This window comes from Cygnus olor, chromosome 3, assembly GCF_009769625.2.
Source record: "Cygnus olor isolate bCygOlo1 chromosome 3, bCygOlo1.pri.v2, whole genome shotgun sequence".
Classification (NCBI taxonomy): Eukaryota; Metazoa; Chordata; class Aves; order Anseriformes; family Anatidae; genus Cygnus; species Cygnus olor.
The window spans coordinates 119,813,969-119,835,586 of record NC_049171.1 but is presented as its reverse complement, the minus strand read 5'-3'; the positions used below and the strand labels follow the sequence as shown (position 1 = coordinate 119,835,586).

The 21,618-nt window shown below is 53.8% G+C and overlaps 2 protein-coding genes across 4 annotated transcripts in view; both read right to left on the bottom strand.

Annotated features, from left to right (window-relative positions):
- Positions 1-9,958, bottom strand: part of ZC3H6 (zinc finger CCCH-type containing 6) — a 36,126-nt gene extending 26,168 nt beyond the window's left edge. Inside the window, exon 1 of one of the 2 annotated variants that reach the window (XM_040554125.1) lies at positions 9,518-9,958. In XM_040554125.1, coding sequence (XP_040410059.1) covers positions 9,518-9,831 — 314 coding nt within the window. In that variant the 5' untranslated portion in view covers positions 9,832-9,958. Of the gene's footprint in view, positions 1-4,681; positions 5,271-9,517 lie in introns of those variants that run through there. The other variant, XM_040554126.1, reaches the window with a different exon arrangement.
- Positions 9,959-14,515: 4,557 nt separating this feature from the next.
- On the bottom strand, positions 14,516-21,287 carry FBLN7 (fibulin 7). 2 transcript variants are annotated; one of them, XM_040554123.1, is made up of 8 exons: positions 20,716-21,285; positions 19,066-19,225; positions 18,684-18,863; positions 17,700-17,825; positions 17,431-17,568; positions 17,211-17,348; positions 16,614-16,752; positions 14,516-16,465 (listed from the first exon to the last, which is right to left on the bottom strand). In XM_040554123.1, the coding sequence occupies exons 1-8, from the start codon at positions 20,803-20,805 to the stop codon at positions 16,093-16,095; spliced, it is 1,344 nt and encodes a 447-aa protein (XP_040410057.1). In that variant the 5' UTR covers positions 20,806-21,285; the 3' UTR covers positions 14,516-16,092. The 2 variants fall into 2 exon arrangements, with proteins under 2 accessions (XP_040410057.1, XP_040410058.1); XM_040554124.1 differs by lacking the exon at positions 18,684-18,863 and having other exon boundaries at positions 20,716-21,287.
- Between the last annotated feature and the right edge of the window lie 331 nt (positions 21,288-21,618).

The window sequence follows — 21,618 nt, the reverse complement described above, 5'->3', positions numbered from 1 at the left end:
GTGGCAATGGTGGTGGCAGTGGAGGCCAACGAGCCCGCTAGAAGGCCCACTTTCTCACCCTGCTGCCTACCCACCTCCAGCTGCAGACATTTCTTGCTACACAAGAAGTGACAGAGATTCACACAGACCACCTCCTCCACCCCAGGAGGATGAGGACTAACAGCCATGCAAGTCAGACGCATTTTTGCCACTCCTGCAGTGTTTGCTGGACAGTAAGTAAGCCTTGTTTGCCCATAGGGCATATTTGGGAGTGGTTTTCTCTTCATTTCCTATTTTCCTAATGTCAAAGCCAGTTTTGAAATCATGTTCAGAACCAATAAATCACTACAAGGCTGCACACAGGGATCACAAACAACTTCAAGTTAACATGAATGCATTCTTTGGTGATTAACTATTACTAAAAAAAAAAGTCTCCAAATCCAGCTACAAGTAAACATTTTCAAATCAAACTATGCACACATCGACAGAGGGCATTAACGAACGGGCAGAATAAAAGACACATGCAAGTCATCCACTGTGATATTAAATATGGATGGGAGCCTCACAGCCAGGTGGGCTGGATGGTACGACAATGGATTATACGAGATCTTGAGCCCTTCAGCTCCACAAACGCTGCCCGATCTGTGCTGCTACAGTGCTTTAAGGAGCTGACGAGCCATAAGGATCAAGACAAGACACCAACAAAGCAGCCTGCAAAACAATGCTGGCTGAGCAGCAACAGAGGAAGCGTGTAACTGGGGTATACAATACAGACTTGAATTCACTGTTACCCATCCCATCTGCAACGAGCCACTTGCACTTTTCCCTTTGCTTCCCCACTGACTAATTTCCCAGAGCAGTTCTCCGTTAGGGTGAACCAGCCCAACCTGTTGTATCAGCAGTTTAAAATCATGATTGCCAAGGAGACGAGTGGAAAACTGGTACACTGAAAGGGAACAGGTAATGCCTAAGAAAGCTGGAAGAAGAAACTGGGAAAATAAAGTAAATACAAAGGAGCAACTGGGTGGAGTCTCTATTCACCTGGTTTGTCTGGACCGATTCACAAATCGGTTTATCTTGAACAAGAAAGTAAGTGACTATCAACTGCATTTCAAAATGTAAAAATGATATTCAATGTATAACAAAGAAGTGTGCAATGGGGGTTTCCATAGTTCTTGGAAAAGGAACCTAAAATATAGAAAAGCGTGACTTTGCCGTGGCATTTCCAAAAATCAGGACAATTTTCTCAAGAAACTTTGTACAGGACTTTTGGGTGTCCATCAGAGAGCTGTCTTAGATGCAGAATTTACTTTGTTGCACCACGAACAAGTAAAAAGGGGCCTGCTACTTAAATGTTAAACGCAACCACGCTGGCTATGGAGGCATTACTTGCACCTCCGTGATCTGTGAGTTAGCATCTCACTGCTCAGACCTATCATTAGGTCACTGCTATTTTTAAAGCAGTTAATACTATAGGAAAACTCTGTGTACGGAGATTAAATGACAGTAAAGCAGAAATGGCAAACAGAAAGAACCAATACCAATAGGACATTTTATATATAATTACATATATATACAAAAAAACCACCATCCAACTCACAGAAAAAAAATACTTTCTAGCATTTCTGGCAATTGGAAATCTGGCACTGGTTTCAAACACAGAACTATTTGTAGCAAACAAGTCCTTCTCTTGTCTGTAACAGCTCAGTATTAGTCAGAAAATCAAAGTCTGCAGAAGTCTGCACAAAGACTGAACTCTTACGTTTGCAGCAAGCATTCAGTCTTATCTGAGGCACGTAGGGATTCAAGCGGGTGCCCCACTGGCCGCATGCAGGACAGGACAATGCCTATAAAACAAGAGTTCAGGCGGAATAGCAAGCGCCCTGTCTGGGGGTGTGACAATACCCGCAGACTATCACACTAAGCAGGCCGTGCTGATGTCCGGAAGAACGCACTCATTGCACACACAGCAGTTTATACACCAAGGCTCCTTTCTTAAAGCTGTGCTCCTTTTTGCCACAGTCTCGCCTTGCTGATGGCAAGCCGGAGCCGAGTTTGCGTGTATCCCAAGGGGACTTCGTTCCTCTGAATTTATTTGCTGTTGCTGAGTTTGCCTGCACCCTGCCTCTGAGTTCTTTCTTACTCATGAAAAATTACCTACATAACAAGCAACCCATAATAAAATGTAACCCGACAGGACAAAATGACAAGATACCTGCTATCTGGGTGTACACAAAGTCTCAAACACACCAGGAGAGGGCATGTCCCCACAATGAGTTAACTAAAAATATTTCAAGAATGAAAACCCTTCCCTACGTAATCAGCTGCCCCCTCTATAAAGCAAGACAACAAAGACCCTGGATTAGAACAACACTTCCATCTTAGAATGCTCTGAGCGCAGCCAGACAAGGTTTTTCGCTATTTCCTACTGCTCAAAGCACTAACCAACTTCCTCATAGCTCTACAGATCAGTTCAAAACCAAACTCTTAAATGTTCAGAGAAATGCTATTAATTCATGCTGCACACGTCGATCTAATCTGTTACGTGATCTCACTACCTTCCTATTATGGTCTGCATATTATGGTCTGCAGTTTACTATAGTAAACTGGTCTGTCTGAGCTACCAATGCAGCAAAAAACCTGAATGCAAGATAAAACATAATGAAACTAGACGTACTACTTTTAAAACACAACACTAGCACTAAACTCCAGTTCACATTAACTTAGAAAATGAGTATATCATGCTCTTGCATCTTTTCTACAGAACTGACCCAAAATATTATACCTCGCTTTCAACTTACTACAAAGGAGACTTGACAAACCAATTCAGCACTACAAGAGCGTTCCCACTGAAAGCTGTCCTGTCCCCCCCAGCCAACCCTGTCTTCTGGGGCAGGGAAAGACCCTGGTTTTGTCTAGGCCTCACAAGTAACCAGCTCCTGGGGAAATTCTGTAAATTTCAGCTAGATAAATATTACATTTTGACAGGTTTACATTTGCATATCTAATACAATACCAATACTTATATTTAGGGCTTTTTTTTTTTTTAATAACACTCTAGGTGTATTAAGAGTGTGGTTTACTATACACATCTCAGGTCAGAGGACAGAAGTTTTCCAGAAGTCTTGCTGATAAAAAGTATTATTTAAAAGGTATTTGTTTTTGTTAGTCTTCTGCTCTTCTGAAACTAAAGCATTATAAAGCAATGTTTATAAAAAAATGTATTAAAAGTACATCAGGCTACTAAGTAGCACTTATTTATTCTATTTCATAATTTACCAGTGTAAGGACAAGTGCACTGGTGAGAACAGCTGGTAAGAGGAACTCTGTTTGTCAACATCACATGAGGAACTCTAAACTAGAAAAAATATGCTTCCAGCAGAAGTGTGGATGAAGCTTTTTTGTGCTCGTCCTCAATGAGAACTTTAAAACACAAAGCATCTTCAATCCCTGAAACAGTATCTTCAGTAAAAAGTCACAGACCTAGGAATGCCTACACCCTAACACATCTCTGCTGCTACTGTTGAAATGACATAACAAGTCTATGCTGTATCTTCAGCCATCCCAGTGTATTACTCTTTTGCTTTTTACATATCGCTTTTGGAACACACAGTGAGACACAGCTTACGCTATTTCAAAATTAAACTTAGGAAGCTAGGAGCAGGAATCAGAAGCTCCGAGGTCTGCCCTGAACCAGTCGCTAAATCCCAGTATGATTTTTGGACCAGTTGGTCAACTCGTACGGCCCTCCATTTCCCCTTTTATAACACAGAATTTATGACTCTTTCTCCAGTGAGGGAACTGTTACATTCGCTCACAGACCCTTAGGTGTTTTTCAGTCCTCTGAAACAAGTACCAAGCATGGTTGTGGAGCTGTGTGGGGCGGACAGAACTGAAAGGTGGCTGTCAAAAACAGTCATTTTAACTCCTGCACTTGTGTTACAAACGCTGTGAGTAGATGTACGCTGAAGGACTGGTAGCTGTCACCCAGAAACAGTATTTTTGGAACTAGTTAGGAAGGCCAGAGCTGCCTGGAGAAAGGATTTTAATTTCCAGCAGCTGCAGGAGAGAAAGGGAGGGAGGGAGGAACAGAGGTCCTTTCACCAGGAACAGGACTCTGGCTTTCTGCGCATGGGGACTGAGAGGTGGCAAAGATAACGTCAGTCAGACCTTAATCTGCATAAAAAAAAGATCCAGTTAAACGTGTAAGGTGTAATCTGGCAAGAAAATGACGTTAAACATGGACCTGGTGAGATTCTTCATAAACAAAAACAATGTGGAAAAAAAAAGAAAAAAAGAAACTCAGAACACCCTTTCCTACCTGACTAGCAGCACCAGGGCAAGGGAGAAAAAGAACAATGGTGACATTCAACAGACACCCGCTGGAAAGTGCAATTTATGGAAAGAAATGGAAAACAGCCCCCCTTCCCAGGCAGAATAAATAAATGAAGATGTATAAAAGGCATGCATTCGAGAAAATAAAACCCTGCTAACAATGCCCTTGCAGCCCCGTGAGCCCCCCGGCCCCCCGCCCCCCTCACCCCAGCCTTGCAGCCTGGAGGTGACCTGCCCCGCAAATCTACCGCCATCGTTAACCCCCTCGGCACATTAACACCCGGCATCATCATCATCATCATCACCACCATCACCCCACTAGTATCACCATTATGAGAAGCGGAGAGAGAGAAGAATGTTACTCGACCTTTCGTCCCCTGCATGTTGCCTGTCAGAGTCGGGCATGTTTGGGTCAAGAACTGGGTTTGGGGGTTTGGAGAACAGGCTTTCAAAGGCCATCGTGCTGGCCGTGGTGTGGTGAGGAGGAGGAGGGAGGTGGAGGAAGGCAGGACACTGCCGCTGCCCGTGGTGCCGAGGGAGGAGGCGGCGGCGGCGCGCACGGCCGCTCTGGGGGCGGCTCGGTGAGGAGGAGGAGGAGGAGGGCCGGTCCCCCAGTGAGGAGAGACGATGAAGGTCGCACTCACGGTTACCTAGTGGGACACTAACGGGCACTCAGCGCAGGGCGAGGCCGCCCAGGCTGCGCCCGGCCGCCCCGCGCGGGCGGGAGGAGGCGGAGGCGGCGGCGACGGCGGCTCGGAGGAGCCGGCGGCGGCTCGGAGGAGCAGGCCCGGGGCACAGGAGAACGAGAGGACACACACACGGGGCGGGGAGATGCTGGTGGCCGGAGATGGCTGCCCTACTGCTTCCTTACAAACATGGCGCCCGCTCGAGGCACTCTCACAAAATGGCGGCAGCGGCGGCGGCGGCGGCAGCAGCAGCGACCCCGGCGGCAGCGGCGACGGCGGCGGCGGCAGCAGCGGCCCCGGCGCCGCCCCCAGCTCGCTCAGCGCCCCGGCCCGCGGGCTCGCCGCCACCACTGCGTCCTCCGCGCCCGTCGGGGCCGAGACGGCGTCGCCTGGCGCTGGCCGCCGCCGCCGCCCGCGGCACGCTCCGGATCCGGCTCCGGCTCGGCTCCGGCTGCGCCTCAGGCTCGGGCTCCTCCTCCGCCGCCGCCGCCGCCCCGCCCCCCGCGCCGCGCCGTTGGCTGCCGCCGCCGCACGTCACCGCGCCGGACGCGGCGCCCATTGGCGGCGGCGCGCCGCTCGTCACGCGCCCGTGACGTCGGGACCCGCCCCCCCGCCGCCCCCCCGGCCGCCGCCGCCGCCCTGCGCGGGCGACGTGTGCGCGCGCCTGCCAGCAGGGGGGCGGGGCCCCGCCGCGCCGCGGGCGGGCTGGCGTCACGTGCGCGCCCCGCCGCTCGCCATGGCGGCCGCCGCCCGTTGCGGCGCTTCCGGCCCCGCGCCCTCTCGCGAGAGATGGGGGGCCCCGCCCGCGGCCGGAGGGCGCCGCTGCGCTCAGGGCCCCGCCGGCCCTTCAAGGGGCAACGAGGCCTGCGGAGGGAACTGCCCCCGGGCCTCATTTGTCTTTTTCCTTCCTTTTTTTTTTTTTTAAACACCTGGGAGCGGTTGGCTGCAGGCCTTCCTGCCATGTCTCAGCTCGTAGCAGTCCTGTGCTTGTGATGTCCCCTTCTCCTGAGTTTTTAAAGAGAGAAAAACGCTTCTAAAAGTTAAAACTTATGTTTTTTTTAAAAAAAAAAAAAAAAAAAAAACAACTCTGGGTACTCAGCACCTACCAATACATCCCAACAGAATCAAATAATAAAAACACACCTTCCTTTCCCTCAGCTATCTTAGCGATGACTTGTGACTACCAAAAGCAGCCCAGCCACCACCTTAACAAACCCCGCGGGTGAAGCACGCGTAATTACGGGGTAACTGGCCTCAGCACCTCTAAGGGACGTTGGGTTTCCCCAGAGAAATCCTCCCCAGGGCACAGGCCTGCTGCTCACCCTCAGCAGGTCTGAGGTTTCCTCACAGCATCACGGCCGCTCGGACACTTACTGTAAAACAGTATTGCCAAACAGCACCTCGTTTAGCCTTCATTTCCACCCTTATTCTTTAGACAGCATGGCTGTATGTTTCAATAAACTGCATTACGCTGTTAAAATAGCCCATGCGTTCATCTCATCCGAACAGCCTGCGCACAGAGGTTGCAGCCAGCTCCTGTACCAGAATTAAAGGATCATTATTTGAAAGAGCTATTAATCTTCTCAGCCTACGTACCGAGCTGAGCCTCCAGGCAACCAACTTCACCGGGTCCAGTATTTCAGAGTTTTCCGCTTCAAAAAAAATCAATTGCCTCCCGCCCCAGTCTGGTTCAAGTTTGACTCTTTTCAGCCAGACCAAGGCACTTCGGAGTTGTTTAGTCCCAAATCCCTAGGGCAACCAAACTGGGGGGGGGGGGGGGGGGGGGGGGGGGGGGAGGCCTTTCCACTCAGTGAAACCACAGATGACCAATGTATCTTATTAGCTCAAGGATATACTTACTGGAGAACACCTTCAAGCCATCATACGCATTAATATCTAGACATGACATAGGCAATAGCTCTAATTTTCAGGCTACATGGGAAATTCAGGTCTTTTGGTGACCATGTTGGCAGTTCCTCTCTAACAAAACTGTGGAGACTGCCATCCACAGCTGAGCCGCACCAGATCGCAAAAATGAGAGCCCCAACCATGATGACCAACAGATTCAGAAACAGCCTTATTCTCTGATACAATAGAAAAAGGAGAAGGAGAAAAGAAAACCCTATATCATCACAGAATCGTCTAGGTTGGAAGAGACCTCCAAGATCACCAAGTCCAACCTCTGACTTAACACTAACAAGTCCTCCACTAAACCATATCACTAAGCTCAACATCTAAACGTCTTTTAAAGACCTCCAGGGATGGTGACTCAACCACTTCCCTGGGCAGCCCATTCCAATGCCTAACAACCCTTTCAGTAAAGAAGTTCTGCCTAATATCCAACCTAAACCTCCCCTGGCACAACTTTAGCCCATTCCCCCTCGTCCTCTCACCGGGCACGTGGGAGAATAGACCAACCCGCACCTCGCTAAAGCCTCCTTTAAGGTACCTGTAAGAGTGCAATAAGGTCGCCCCAAGCCGCCTCTTCTCCAGGCTGAACAATCCCAGCTCCCTCAGCCGCTCCTCGTAAGACTTGTTCTCCAGACCCCTCACCAGCTTCGTTGCCCTTCTCTGGACTCTCCCAAGCACCTCCATGTCCTTCTTGTAGCGAGGGGCCCAAAACTGAACACAGTACTCGAGGTGCAGCCTCACCAGAGCCGAGTACAGGGGGACTTCCCTAGACCTGCTGGCCACACTGTTTCTGATATAAGCCAGGATGCTGTTGGTCTTCTTGGCCACCTGAGCACACTGCTGGCTCATATTCAGCCGACTACCAACCAGTACTCCCAGGTCCTTCTCTGCCAGGCAGCTTTCCAACCACTCATCTCCCAGCCTGTAGCTCTGCTTGGGGTTGTTGTGCCCCAGGTGCAGGACCCAGCACTTGGCCTTGTTGAACTTCATACAGTTGGCCTCAGCCCATCGGTCCAGCCTATCCAGATCCTCCTGCAGAGCCTTCCTACCCTCGAGCAGATCAACACATGCACCTAACTTGGTGTCGTCTGCAAACTTACTGAGGGTGCACTCGATCCCCTCATCTAGATCATCGATAAAGATATTAAAGAGGACTGGCACCAGTACTGAGCCCTGGGGGACTGCACTAGTGACCGGCCTCCAACTGGAGCCAACATCCTCCTAGCCTCCCACTACACTTCTCCTCAAAATAAGAGCATTTAAAATCAGCAAGACCGGGGCCTATAGAAATTTGCATGTTAATTCAGACTGGTAATAAAATTGTTACTTAGAAAAGAAATTATTGGCCAGCACAGGATTAAAATCTGTGCTGACAAGGCAATCCAGATGCTTTTGTTATCATCACTTCAGTGATTTTGTGTGTGTGGGTGGGTTAAAAGGGAGGACATTCAACACTCATTCAGAAATCCATAACAAAGCCATGGAGCAGGACACTGAAGAGCTACATTGAAACCAATAATGCAACAAAAGCAAATGAAAGCCTTGTGCTTTATCTCACACAATGGTTGGGGCAGGTCCCACCTCTCTTCAGCAGCACTTGCTGGCTCACGCAGCTCAGCCGGCCACGGTCCAATGTTCCCCATGCTCTTATTACTCTGTAGTTTATCAACATGGACGGTAGCTCTCCTCAGCATCTCCTTCTGTGCATGTTGCTTTGCATTTTCAATAAATTTCATCCTCTTTTGCAGTACTGTGTCTCTAAGTTACGTACCTTAACCTTAGGGTAGTCTTGCCCAACTCGAATAAATAGCATCAGCTGCAAGTGTTGTCACTTCACTGCTCATCGTTTCTTCCATAAACTTATTCCTACATATCTATTTACAACAACACTGGCACCAACACGGAGACATCCCACCTGCCAGACCACTGCATGCTGAGAGCTGGCCGTTCATTCCTGCCCTGGCTCTGCTGACTCTCAGCAGTTCATAGTCCCCGGGAGAGCCTTGTTTGTTGTTCTCTAACAATTTTAACGTTATTTCTTTTAAGATTGTCTTTTGAGGGACTTTGTCAAAACGTTTTGGAATAAAACCAAGTAAATTACATCAACTTATTTTCCTTTACAGGCTAGTCTCCTTGGCTTACAGGGCTTTTCAGGACATATGACTCTCTTTTTCCAGTGCCAGCAACCCTAACACAAAAATAAAAGATGAGAACACCCACGTTGGTCCACATTTGGGAGGGGTGATCCTCCAGTTGCTCTGCTCTGACATAGAACATTTTTCCCCTTACAAACAAAAAAGTGTCTTTTCCCATTTCCTATGCCTGATCACCTACAGTGCCTTACCACCGAGGCTTGTTACAAAGTCCGACAGAAAAATAGCTGAGTGCACAGCAAAGCTAATGAAGCCTGCCTTCTGCACTGCTGGCCAAGCTTGCTGAAGTGCATTCTGCAAACAAAGCGCTTCCCATAGCAGAAGCATTCCCATTATCCCATTAGAGTTTCACTTGTGCAATGGCTTGACTCATGCTGCAGCTTTCCGCTTGGCACTGCAGAGAATTCCTCTCCCTGCCTATTTTGATTCCAGCAGCCTGAGGTGGCTCCTTACCTCCAGGGCATCCTCCTGCCCCTGCCCTCCAGAAGGGCTCTGCTGCGGGTGGCTACAGGCGATGCTGTTCCCCACCAAGTCACCTCTGGAGAGCAGAAAGGCCCGGGGAAGCCAGCTCCTTTTGATCCCTCAGATATTGCAGCTGGGACAGTTCCTGTCCCTGCAGTTCCCCATTTCCCATCTCTGGTTCGCATACTGTCAGGCAGCCTGGCTGTACGCCAGGCTATGGAGGAGCCATCTCCCCACGGCCGCACCTCCATGCCACAGCGGCCAGGCACCAGGACCTTAGGATCCCTGCTGCTGCGGTGCTGCATGCCAGGCTAGTTCCTGGCTAGGTGAGCAGGGCAGATCATGGCCAGGTTCAACCAAGTGTCCAGGCCAACACGCACGTTCATGGAGAGGAGGCAAGTCCTAGGTCAAACCAGCAAAGCAATCTGAGCTGGAGACCAATGCTGCCACAGTACAACTCAGGCGGGGACTGAAATGGGGCTCCAGGAAGCATGGGCAGGGGCATGGGTGGTGGCTCCAGGTGGGGCTGGTCAGGGCCATTAAGACAAATTAGTGCCCTTGGTATGTGAGCATCCCCATGTGCTGTTTGTCAGCACCATCTCCCCAGGCAATAGAGAAAGAAGAGAACTTCAGATTTAAAATAATTGTCTGGGTCCCACTTTTCTTGCAGCACACACAGGTCTTCTCCAGCGTGGGGCATGTGGAGCCCTCTCCATGCAGCCCTGGGGGGACCCTGGCACCTATTGGTGTCCGGACCCCTTTGGGACTGTAGCACTGGGTCTGCTCCCTGCTCAGGTGGACAACTCCTCTTTCACCTTGTGGGTTGGCACAAGAGCTGTGTGTGCTCCTCAGGCATACCCACAAAATTAATTTTAAACGGGCAGAAAAATGTGTCAGCACAAGCAGGGTAAAACTGTTTATTTAAATATCCTTACGTGTGTTTGCGTTGTCAAGGAAAAAGGTATGCCTGTGAGAAGTTCGTGAATGGCTCTTTTTTTCAGCCTTTTCAAAGTATAACTAAATTTGGCAATATCAGCTAAACGAATTCCCCAGTACGCTCTCTCAGATATCACAGATATACTGGGATTTGGGGTATGGTGTGTAGGGCTTAGCAACATACCTAGCAACCATAACAAATAAAAATGTCATGGTTCAGCTCCTCATTAAGGCCTGTAACAGGATTAATAAGTGGTGTGGAATGCGTGCTCGTGCTTTCACTTTAGCGAGGATTCAAACCGTGATATAAATCTGTGGGGTGGGAGGAGATGGCACAGCGCTAATGTATGTGCTGTGCGCCAGCATGGCCTTCTTGGAGCTGCTGGCCTGGCACTGCTGCAATAAAATTCAGATCTTAAAAATAGCTTTGCTGGTGTTCTCTTCTGTGTTTAGCAAGAGAATTGTCACTTGTGCTTGTGGGGATCTGTCTCATTCAGCTGAGGGTCTGTTTGGTGGGTGAGTGATGGTACCTGCGGTACCTACAAAGTTTGGCCAATTCACTGGGTTGCCCAGAGTTGTGCAGAAAGCTTCAAGACCCCATTCCTGGGCTCTCCGACATTGGGATGTCCTGTGTGACCATGTAGGCTCGCGGGTGAGTAGGAGGGATGCCTGCAGTGGCTCCAGCACCCCATTCTCATGCGCCTCAAGGAAAGAAATACCCCCAGTCCTTCCCCAGTGGGATATGCCAACCATGCCTACTTTAGCTGTTGGAAAGTCTGGATGGTCCTTAGCTGAGCGCATGCCCCATGTGCTCTGCATTTTCATTGGCTGCCAAGTGGGAAACAGTTGAAATAAGGTGTTGTTTCCTCCTCCATCACAGCCCTTTGGGATGGGCTGGGATGTGCTCGGGCAGGCAGCGCCGGCTCCGCTTTGTTCCTTTGGCTTTGCTCTGGGCTGGTTAGAAGAGTCGCTGAACAGGACAGGTGGTCAGGAGCATCTGGTCCTCTCTTCAGGCCCTACGAGCAGGCACAGACCACAGCAAGGTGACTCCAGAGAGAGCCCTCAGCATGGGCAGGCGAAATCCCAGCCCTGCTGCCAGTGCAGGAGGTGGAGGAGCGGGGCATGCACAGTCATTCTGCACTTCTTGAGGTTCTCCTTCCCACCTGGCCTGGGAGGCTGGGAGATGACAGAGTAACTCCATTAAGCTTCGTGAGGGGACCTGGAGTGGGCTCAGGCACGTGCCATGCCCCGTCCTCTCTGAGACAGCGCTGCCTAAGGACGCCCCTGTTTGTCACAGCTACCATTCCCTCCCGGAGTGGGACCAGATCGGTGCGGGTCACTTGGTAGAACATTCAGGAGGTCCAGGGCCATGGCCAAGGTTAAGTCTTAATGACTTCTTTTGGAGCAATTTCTCATTTTGGTTCCCCTCTCCTTTTATGTGCTTTTTGGGCCTCGTAGACATTCCATGCATCTCTCTATGTATTTAGATTTGGGGATTATTGCCTTCCAAGCAATGCTGGGGACTTAGTGCTGGACTTCAACTATCTAAGCTGTTTCTCAGCCCCACTTGCCAAGAGCATTCAAGTATGTCTGCCACACACAAGGGCTCTTCACCCTCTATTAGTTACACCTACACTTCTTCCCTGATTTCTTTGCTGCTTCTCACCCTGTCAGGTGCACACCACATGGCCCTGCATGGCTCCATGCATCCCACGTCCACCTCCATGCAAGGTCTTCAGCTGCTCCACACCTAAGGGGGCATCCAGGGTTTGTCCTGGGCTTGGCTCATGCCCGCGAGCCCCAAGAGGAATCACTGTGTCTGGTAGAGCCCGTGACTCGCTCCTGAGTCACCTCATGCCTTCCTTTCCTTGCTGCTGCTGGGCCTCTGCCAGCACTCTGCTCTGCTTGCAGGCTCCCCCGTGGCCAGAGCATTTGCAGGGCGGGGATTTTGACCTGCGATGATTGGGATGCAGGTGGTCTGTGGTCCCCAGCAGATGTGGGTTTGGGCTGCTAGACATCAGGCACAGTGACTGTGCTGGGATGTCCCCTTTCAACACCACCACACCGATGATGGAGCCACCTCGTCCTGCTTCTCTGCGGCACCGGCTTGGGAACCCTGTACTGGAGGGTGACGGAGGTTCACCCCACCACCAGACACTCCACATCGCTACTGTGTCCCCAGCCACCCTCCTTGGTGGCTCTGGGGCTCTCCCAGGGCATGCAGAGCACATCTGGAGCCAGCTGCATGGGGAGTGCTTGCTTTCAGTGCCTGTAAGGGGAGCAGAGGCAAACCTAGCTATTTCTTGGGCTCTGGAATGTTATTATCCCAACGAGAAGTTGTATTTACTGGGACCAGAAGAGCTTCTCACTGCACATTCCAGGCTGCAAGATGCTGCAGTCACTTCTCTGGGAAGGGGAAAAATCTCCTGCAGTCAGCTCAAATGCTGGCCAGAGGCTTCCAGCTCAGTCCAGGCACTCCAGAGCCAATCTTAAACATTTCTGGGGCTGAATGAGAGATGTGCAGCCAGCTAAGGCTGAGAGACATCTGAGCTTCCCAGCTCTGATCCTGGCCCTCAGGGCAGGTCAGGAGCACCTGGAAGGATGGGCACTGCTTCGCAAGCCCTGGTGGCAGAGATGCCCCTCCACGTCTCCGTGCCAGTCCTCAGCGTCCCATCCCATCTTGGAGAGGGGAAACCAGTTCACCCTGGCCTTGGGAACTGGGAAAATGCTGTCAGTTAAGGATTACACTGCAAGGAAAGCCAGCCTGAAGGTCCAAACACCCATCTCCAGCCCCATGAGCCAGCTAAAGCATCAGATGGAAACTATTCAGAAAGTCATCCTCTCCTGCTTCTCAGGCAGCAAGCACACTTTTGCAGCAGTGCGTTTCATCCGTCCCACCCGGCTGCGGGCAGGATTCGGGCTCTGCCATGCAGGGAAAAGCCCTGCATAAAAGAAGAAAAGCCAAACACATACAGCTCCTCCTGGCAGCCCCAAGCCCAGCCAGGCCCAGGCGCTGTAGGAAGCGCATCCCCAGGCACAGGGATTTCGGCACCGTCCCTAAACACCGCGATGGCGTGCTGCAGAAGCATCCCAAAGCAGGCTGTGCAGCTGTGGCAGGGCAGACACCGCTCCAGCAAACCACAGGCTCTGAGCTGCCCCATCCATCATCTTCTTGTTCATAACTGTGTTTTCTTTCCCCAAAGCTGCCCACCTTCAGCTTTTCCAAAAATATAAAAAATGAAAAGCCCCCTCTCATCTCAGCCAAGCTCCTTTGCTGGAACCCCAAAGTTTCTTCTCTGAGCTGGTAAGAAACTGGTAGCTTTTTCTTGCAATGGGCAGGATTTGGGGTTTTGCAAAGAGTTTTCACTCTTCTCAAGTCCTCTCAATCCTGCAATCCCTTTTCAAGGGACATTTCCCCTGGTTCACCCAGGGCATGGAGCAGTGCAGGTGCCTTGTGCTGGGACATGAGAGAGGGGAAGGAAAGAGGCCAGCTCCCTACACAGAGAAAGATCCTTGTAAAGCCCAAGGATCAAAGGGTGCCTCAAAGTGGTTTATTTGCCTAACAGCCATGCTGCTCGGCCTCTTTCCCCTTACCAGGTGGACATCCCCTTTCTCCCAGGAGCAGGATTTTTTCAAATCTGGGCTGAGTTCAAGGGAAACGAGAAAGCTGCTTTTTGAAGGACTACCAGGTGTCATCGCAGAGCCCTGCTGCACTCAGCTTTCCTTTAGGAAGGTGTTTTTGTCCTGCTGGAACAAACCCTTCTTCCGCATGGCCCTGCTTGGGGTGCTTTGGCCAGGCAGTTCCTGCTGTCCCCAGCCACTTTGGGGGCTGCCTTTGTCACCAGCTGCCCGTGCCCAGCCCTGAGCCCCATGCTGGTACATCCCAGCACCTTCTGCCTGCCCTCCCAAGCAGCATAAAGCAGAAAAAAAAATAACCAGGGCAGGTTATTGCCACATAAACCCAGAACCCATTCCCAGATGGCTTGGGGTGAGCATCCCCCCAGGCATGCTGGCCACACGCGCATCGGGTACTTCATTCCGCTCTGCACCTGCTCAGAGGCTATATCATCCTTTAATTGTATTAAAACCAGAATAATGAAGAAACATGCATAATGTTGGTGTGGTTTACATGCACAAGCGCTGCACTGAGGAACGGGGCGAGGTGGGAGACCGCAGTGGTGCCTCCCCACGGCTTTTACAGCTGTGTCAGGACAGGAGCTGCCACCGCACCCGAGATATTCCTGCAGCTGCATTGACAGTGGAGGCAGGGGGGTGTTAAACAATGAAATATTCACACCTCGAGCTCCTGCAACATGAGCACCACATGCAGCTGAATCGGTCACTGTCCCTGTGTCACATTCATGCTGGCTTACCCAGGGCTTCCACATGGTCGCAGACGGATGCAGGTGCGTGAGCACATGTGCCAGGGGTTTAAGGAGCTGCTGCCCTTCAGCTGAAGCATGGGACAGCCCTTAGGTCCTTCCACCCATCCCTCCCCTCTGCTCCTCGCACAATATGATGCTGAGGGCTCACTCATCCCTCTGGGACTCATCCTCTGCCCGCTGGCGATGTCCCTCATGCGGACGAGAGCCATCCGGGAGGTGGCAGAGGAGATGGTGCTGCAGGGATGGCGTGCTGATGGGCCAGCATGGCACAGGGGAGGTGGCAAGAAGCATTTGCAACTTCCCCACAACTACTTCAAAAAAGCACCAGGTGAGGTCCTCCCCGTGCATCTCTGGTGACCTGAGGGTAACTGACCCCAGCTGGTGCCAGGGGTTGCAGGAGGCAGGGAGCAGGATCTGCTCCACCGGCTGTAGGGCAGCGCCTCTTCCCTTAAGCTGTGGGACATGATGCAGGCACCCACGCAGTGGCTTCAGTTTTAGACAGTCTCAAACTCGCTGCCTCGGAAACAGGCTGTGAGCAGAGGCTGGGAAGAACTTGTGGCTTCTCAACACATGCCGAGAGCTACAAGCAGCGACATGCATTACACCACACGAGATTTCTACGCTGCCCTAGGGCTCGCTGGGCACAGCCTCTGCTGCCCTGAGCAGCACCAAGTGCTCGAGCTCTGCCCTGCGAGCTCTGACTGGGATTTTCCCAGCTGCGGCTGGGGAAAGCCCAGCACCGAAACACCGAAACGCTGGGAGTGGCACCTGCCCTGCAGACTGGGGGTCTCAGCATCAGCGGGGAGCATTCACGTGAGCAAGCCCAGGCCAGCACAGACGAGGGCTGACAGCACCAGCTTAGCTTCTTTCCTACAAAAAGGAATTAAAGAGGAAGTAAGGAGCTTGGTTTCTGTCCACTGCCTTGCACCACATATGTGTAGAGGCTCTGGGCCGTCCTGCTGGAGCCTCGGGTGAAGACGATGCTCAGCTCTCGCAGCCCAGCAAGCAGATAGCCCGTGCACCCAGTTTCTGTTGCACCTCATTTGCTGTTTTTTCCACATAGGAAAGTGTAAAAGCCACCTGGAGGCTTGTGATGCAGAGGGGAGGACAGCTGGCTGTGGGGCTTCAGCACATGCCACCACCTGCAGCGCTCCAGGTGGGGGATGCCGAGGAGGGACCATCACCGTGGGTCTGGCCACATGCATGTGAGACCACCCAAACCCTGCAGCTGCCCCCCAGCCCCCCCTAAAACTCGTAGGCAGAGACGAAGACAGTGATTTTGGAGAGGTGCTTGGCCTGGAAGGTGCGGTCCAGGTACTCGGACATGTCCACATCCACCTGGATGGTCTGGGGGCCCTTCAGGCTCTGCACGAGGATGAGCTCCCCGGTCTGCCGGTCTGAGCGCTGCATCACGAAGTGGCCCCGGTTGTTGCCACCCACGATGCCGAAGCGGAGGCTGTCGGGCCCCGGCCGGCCAGGCGCCGCCGCCGTGGCCATGCGGAAGAGCGGTGTGGGGGTCAGCAGGTTGGAGGGCAGGGGCAGGTAGTGGAAGGAGATGGTCTTGGGCGCCTGGTGGCATGACCTGCTGTCCATCGGGCAGGGGTTGCGCTCGCACTGGCTGTGGAGGCGATGGAGAAGGAGGCTTTGAGGGAGCCCAGGTGGACGTGGAGGTCCATGTCCCCCTCCCTGCGCAAGGAGGGAGGTGGCGTTGGACCAGCTTGGTGGCTACAGACATATTTAGGGGACAGGGCCCCTTCCATACTTACAAGGGTGATGTTTTCACATAGGTGATGTTGCCGCCGGGCTGGGGACACTCAGGGCGGACGCACTGGAAGCTCCCTCCTGTGTTGATGCACATCGTCCCCTGCGTGCAGTTGTCCTGTGACAGGGCGCACTCATCGATGTCTGCAAAACGGGGTGGGACAGCAGGTCACCCTCCGAGGGGACCTAAACATCCTCTTCGCAAGGCTCATTTTGGCAGAAAACAGGTGAGCAATTCGAAACGGATCAGGCATCACCACTTACGGTCTTGTTTTTAGTTTGGATCTCCTCTTGGGGACCACCCCATTCACATGGGGCAGCTCTGTGACTCGGCGATGCTCTCCCTGCTCTCTGCCAGCGAGGCACAGCCCCAGAGCATTGTGCACCACTTGCATGTGCTGCAGCTGCCTCCCTGCCCTCCCCTTCCCTCCCCTCCCCTCCGCTCCCCTCCCTTCCGTGCCCAGCAGGGAAACCACCTCTCCATACAAACCCATGGAGATTTTTGCGAGCCAAGATGCTTGCAAGCAGGGCAGGGGAAAAGAAAAGAGTTGGAAAAGGAAGTAAAGATGGCATTTTCCACGTGGAAAAGTGGTTGGCCTCACCTTCACAGCTCTTGCCGTCAGCCAGGAGGCTGTACCCGCCGGGGCAGGCGCAGCGGTAGGAGCCGGGGAGGTTGATGCAGGCGTGGGCACAGAGCCGCGGAGCCCCCTCCGCCTGGTACACCTCGCACTCATCGACGTCTGCGGGAAAACAAGGCAACCCTGCTCAGCCGCAGCCCTCGTGGGTGGCAGCGGCCCCGCTGGCGGACCCACCACTGCTTACCCTGGCAGAGGCTGGCGGTGGCCGTGCCGCTCATGTGGAAACCGGGCTCGCAGCGGCACTGCTGGGTCCGCTCAACCTGGGCGCAGCGCGGCTTGCGGCTGAAGGCAGGGTCGGCCGTGACGCTCAAGGGCGGGGGCGCTGAGGGGCACCGCGGGGCAATGGTGAGCGCAGAGCATCCCTGCTCAGCTCCCATCCCCAAGGCCATTTGTGCCACCCGATGCCCCATGTGCTAGCCCAGGGTGCCAGCCCCGAATCTCAGAGCCACCCACCCGTCTGCGTGCGGTGCTGGCAGGCGGCTCCGCTCCATGCCGGCGGGCAGAGGCACCGCTGCTGGCTCGGCTCCTCCACACACGTCCCGCCGTTCTGGCAGGGGCTGCTGGAGCATGCGCTGATCTCTGCCATGCAAAAAAAACACTTCTTTTCTTTTCTTTTCTTTTCTTTTCTTTTCTTTTCTTTTCTTTTTCTTTTTCTTTTTCTTTTTCTTTTTTTCTTTTTAGGTGCATTTAGCCACCCAATGGCACATTCACCGAGCCCAGACGCCAACTGTTTGCAACACGGTGATGCTGCCCCAGTGCGATGGCTTTGCTGCAGTGGAGGGAGCCTTCAGATGCCCTTTTTGCCCCCCATCTCTGCTGCTGGGCTCCTTGTTTGGCTCTAGCTGCTTTTCTCAATGAGAAGAGCCAAACCACCGCCATGCAGGCTGCAGTGACCGGGGACAGCTGCGATACCTCCCCTTTGGTGGACCCCAATAGTCCCTCTTGTTTCAGGAAGCGAGGATTGTCCCCGCTCTTGCAGCTGGACCCAGCAAGCCCAAGCAGATGGACACAAAGCAGCCCCACAAGCATGGGCTGCTGCCCCATAGGCCTGCTCAGGGAACAGAACCTGCAAACAAAATGTCTTGTTGCTGCTTGCAGTGAAGGATGCCACGACCAGAAACCCCATTTGGGAGGCTTTGCCACCCCTTCCCATCCCCTTGGCAAGCCTGGGACCAGAGGCTCTTCCCACAGCCATATGGAGCTGGGATCAGGACCTGGAGCACTCAAATACATGAGGGGCAACAAGAAGGCCTGTAGGTGGTGATGCAGCTTCACTCTGCCTTGTCAGTTTGGAGAACCCTTAAGCAAGACCAAACCACACTTTTCCACACCACCCCAGCCTCACCAGGCAGCCTGCCTGGTGCCAATTTTACCCCAGGAAACGCTTCCAGTGGCGGTGACCCCATCCAGCCCCTGGCGAGGGCACCGCAGCAGTACCTGTGCAGCGCGGCTCCTGCCCGCTCCAGCTGCCGTTGGCCTGGCACGTCCGCGTGCTGGAGCCCAGCAGCTCGAAGCCGGGGTTGCAGGCGAAGTGCACCTCGTGCTCCACCAGGTACTTCGTGCCAAACTTGCGTCCGCTGGCTGGGGCTTGCAGGGCAGGGCAGGACACTGCCGGAGCTGCAGGGAAGGGATCAGGCAAGAGGGGGCCACAAGTGGCTCCCCCTGCAGCTGCAGGTTTCTCATGCTTTCCCAGCCCACCCGTGCCTTGTAGCTCTATCCGTAGAGATGCCCAAACCACCACCCATGCTTCGGCCCTCGGCATCCCGAGTGGAGGCTTGGAGTGGAGCCCTCCGAGGCCCCTGCCCACCGCGGGACTCACCAGCTGGCGGCTCCAGGGCAGCCTTGCTCAGGGCGGCGTGCAGGGCGCTCAGCCGGCTCCTCATCAGGCGCAGGCCCTCGGCGAAGCGCGTCTCCTGCCCCTTCAGCAGCTGCTGCATCTGCCGCACGGCGGCCAGGAGCTGCTGCCTGCCCAGGCAGCTCTGCGGGCGCAGCGGCTGCTCAGTGGGGCATACGGCACTCCATGGCCCCAGCCCCAGCCCTGCCACCCGTATGGCTCCTCCCTGGTCCCATTTTGTGACTGCACAGGGGAGTTTTGAACGCGGTGTAGGAAATCCCTAGCTTGGGCATGGTGTCCTACATCTAAGAGGGCAACACAGCGCTCCCAGCCAGGCTGTAATCATTTCGTTAGCCTTGGGAGAGATGCCGTAATTCATGTTTAGTCCTGCTGGAGCGAGAACCATGTCCCACTTCCATATTACAAAATAATAGGAAAACAGATGTCTTGCGAGTTCTTCTGGGGCCAGAAACACTTGTGGGACTTCTGCCTGCAAGCTAATGGTTACCGAGAGACTGACTCATGCAGGCGACGGGCATCATTATTATAGGTTTCCTGTGGAATTGACTGCAAACCGAAGAAAAAGAGCAAGAGCTGGGCAAAGCAAAGTCAGTTTTGGAGCTCAGAGATTTGCAGAGCACGCAGGGCGGGGGACAAACACTCCCTGGGGAGCCCGCAGCCCCTTTTTTGCTGATGGGGAAAGGGCCAGGGTCTGTGCAGCCTGAGGCCGGGGGCAAGCAGAGCTGGCGGGTGGGGGGGGGGATGAGGGGGGGGATTTGTGGCTCCCCAGCCACAACGCATGGCAGGGAGTTATCCACCTCTGCAAACAGCGACCAAGGGGGTGCAGAGGAAAAAGAGAAGCCAGCATGCTCGGACTACTCCACAACCATCCCCTGCCCGTGCTCAGTGCCTCTCGGGGTCGTGGGGGATGAGCTGGGTCCTGCCTGCAGCTCTGGGGTGCACCGCACAGGAGGAGAGAGGAAAAAGCAAATAGATGCCTGGCATTCAGCTCACTTTAATAAACAGCTCTTTGTTAGGGCTGGTTTTAGTTAGCTTCAAGAGCCAGCAGAGCTCCCTGCGGGACATTGAACCATAACAAACCCCCATTTGCCCTGCAAAATGGTCGTATTTTTTGCTCCCGGTGTACTTGGTCGTGATTTCAGGTGTGGTGAAAATAAAATAAAATTATTTAAAAAAAAAATATACAAGCCCTGTTTAAGCCTTGCCATACACTGACAGCCTCCTTGCTCACACCTCCCTCCCACAGCTGCGGGTGCAGGCAAACCTCTCCTCCCGCCAGGCTCCAGGCAAGGGGAGCAGAGCAGCACTGGGACGCGCTCCCCGATCACTCACCTGCCGGCTCCGGGAGCCGGAGCGAGGTGTTCACAAATTGCCTGAAGCTGGGAAGGAGGCTTTTAAGAGCAGGGAACACACAATGCATTTGCACACTTTAAGCTTCCTGCTTTGGCAAGAGGAAAAAGAGGAAAGAGACCCCCCACACCACCAGGAGGCATTCCAAGGACCCTGTGGCACTCCTGTCCCATGGGAGGCAGAAGGATGAAGCCACACAGGGAGATGCGTGCGGACACCCCTAGCCCCACGCGAGGATGAGCACCCACGCCCAGCACCGCTCACCTGGGACGCCCGCACCGCCGGCCGTGCCGCCAGGCACAGCAGCAGCAGCAGCAGCAGCAGCAGGAGGCTGCGGCGAAGCCCCCAAGTCATGGTCCCGCGGCTCGAGCAGGGCTTTCGGCGGCGAGGAAAGGCTGCAAGCTCCCTCCGCCCGGCACCTCTGCCTCCTGGCTGGGATGAGTTATCCCTCCCACGCCGGCCCCGCGCACCGCGGCCGGGGAAGCCGAGCCCTGGCGAGCGGCACAGGCGGATGCCAGGCGCTCCCTGAGCCCCAGCTCCTGCCACGGTCACCCCAAATGCTGCCTGGGGGAGCTGGCTGAGTGCCCCCCTTCTGCCTGCAGGACACCCCCCAGCAGCCCCAGGCCTGCTTTTTAAGGGGGGGCTGTCTGTGGTTAGTCACACTTGCTGCCACCATCAGCCATTCCACTTTGCTGTCACCTTATCGTGCTGGCTGCCTTGACTTGGACAAACCTCCGTTGCCGTGCCCAATCTTTGGCGAAGCCCATGTTGTCAGCCCGACGTATCCCCGTGCAAAGCAAATGTTTGTGGCCAGATCCACCTGGCGCGATCCTCTTCTGCAACACCCCTTTTTTTTTTGCAGAAAGGCCGTTCCTGTAGCTGCTGGGGCAAGCGAGCACTGTGCAGCCCCTCACCCACCAGCCCCACGCTGCAGCCCCTTCCCCAAGCCCGTGTCCCCCGCCCCAGCCCGGCACACCACCACTCACAACAGTATTCAATAAATGCTGCACTGTGTGGGGTCCCTGCACCATCTGCTGGGCACGGCACAGAAATGAGAGCTGGGGCTGGAAGGCTCATGAGGCTCAGGGAAGGGCTGAGGAGGCTCCTGGGGCAGATTTTTTTTGTGGGGGGGGTCTCCCCTCCCTGCAGCAGGGTGCTTTAAATGAG

Coding starts and splice junctions, on each gene's coding strand:
- FBLN7 (XM_040554123.1), bottom strand. CDS start 20,805: ATGACTTGGGGGCTTCGCCGCAGCCTCCTGCTGCTGCTGCTGCTGCTG. Junction 17,826..18,683: donor GCAGGAGCCGCGCTGCACAG/GTACTGCTGCGG, acceptor TTTGCATGGCAG/AGATCAGCGCATGCTCCAGC. Junction 17,569..17,699: donor CCAGCACCGCACGCAGACGG/GTGGGTGGCTCT, acceptor GGTGCCCCTCAG/CGCCCCCGCCCTTGAGCGTC.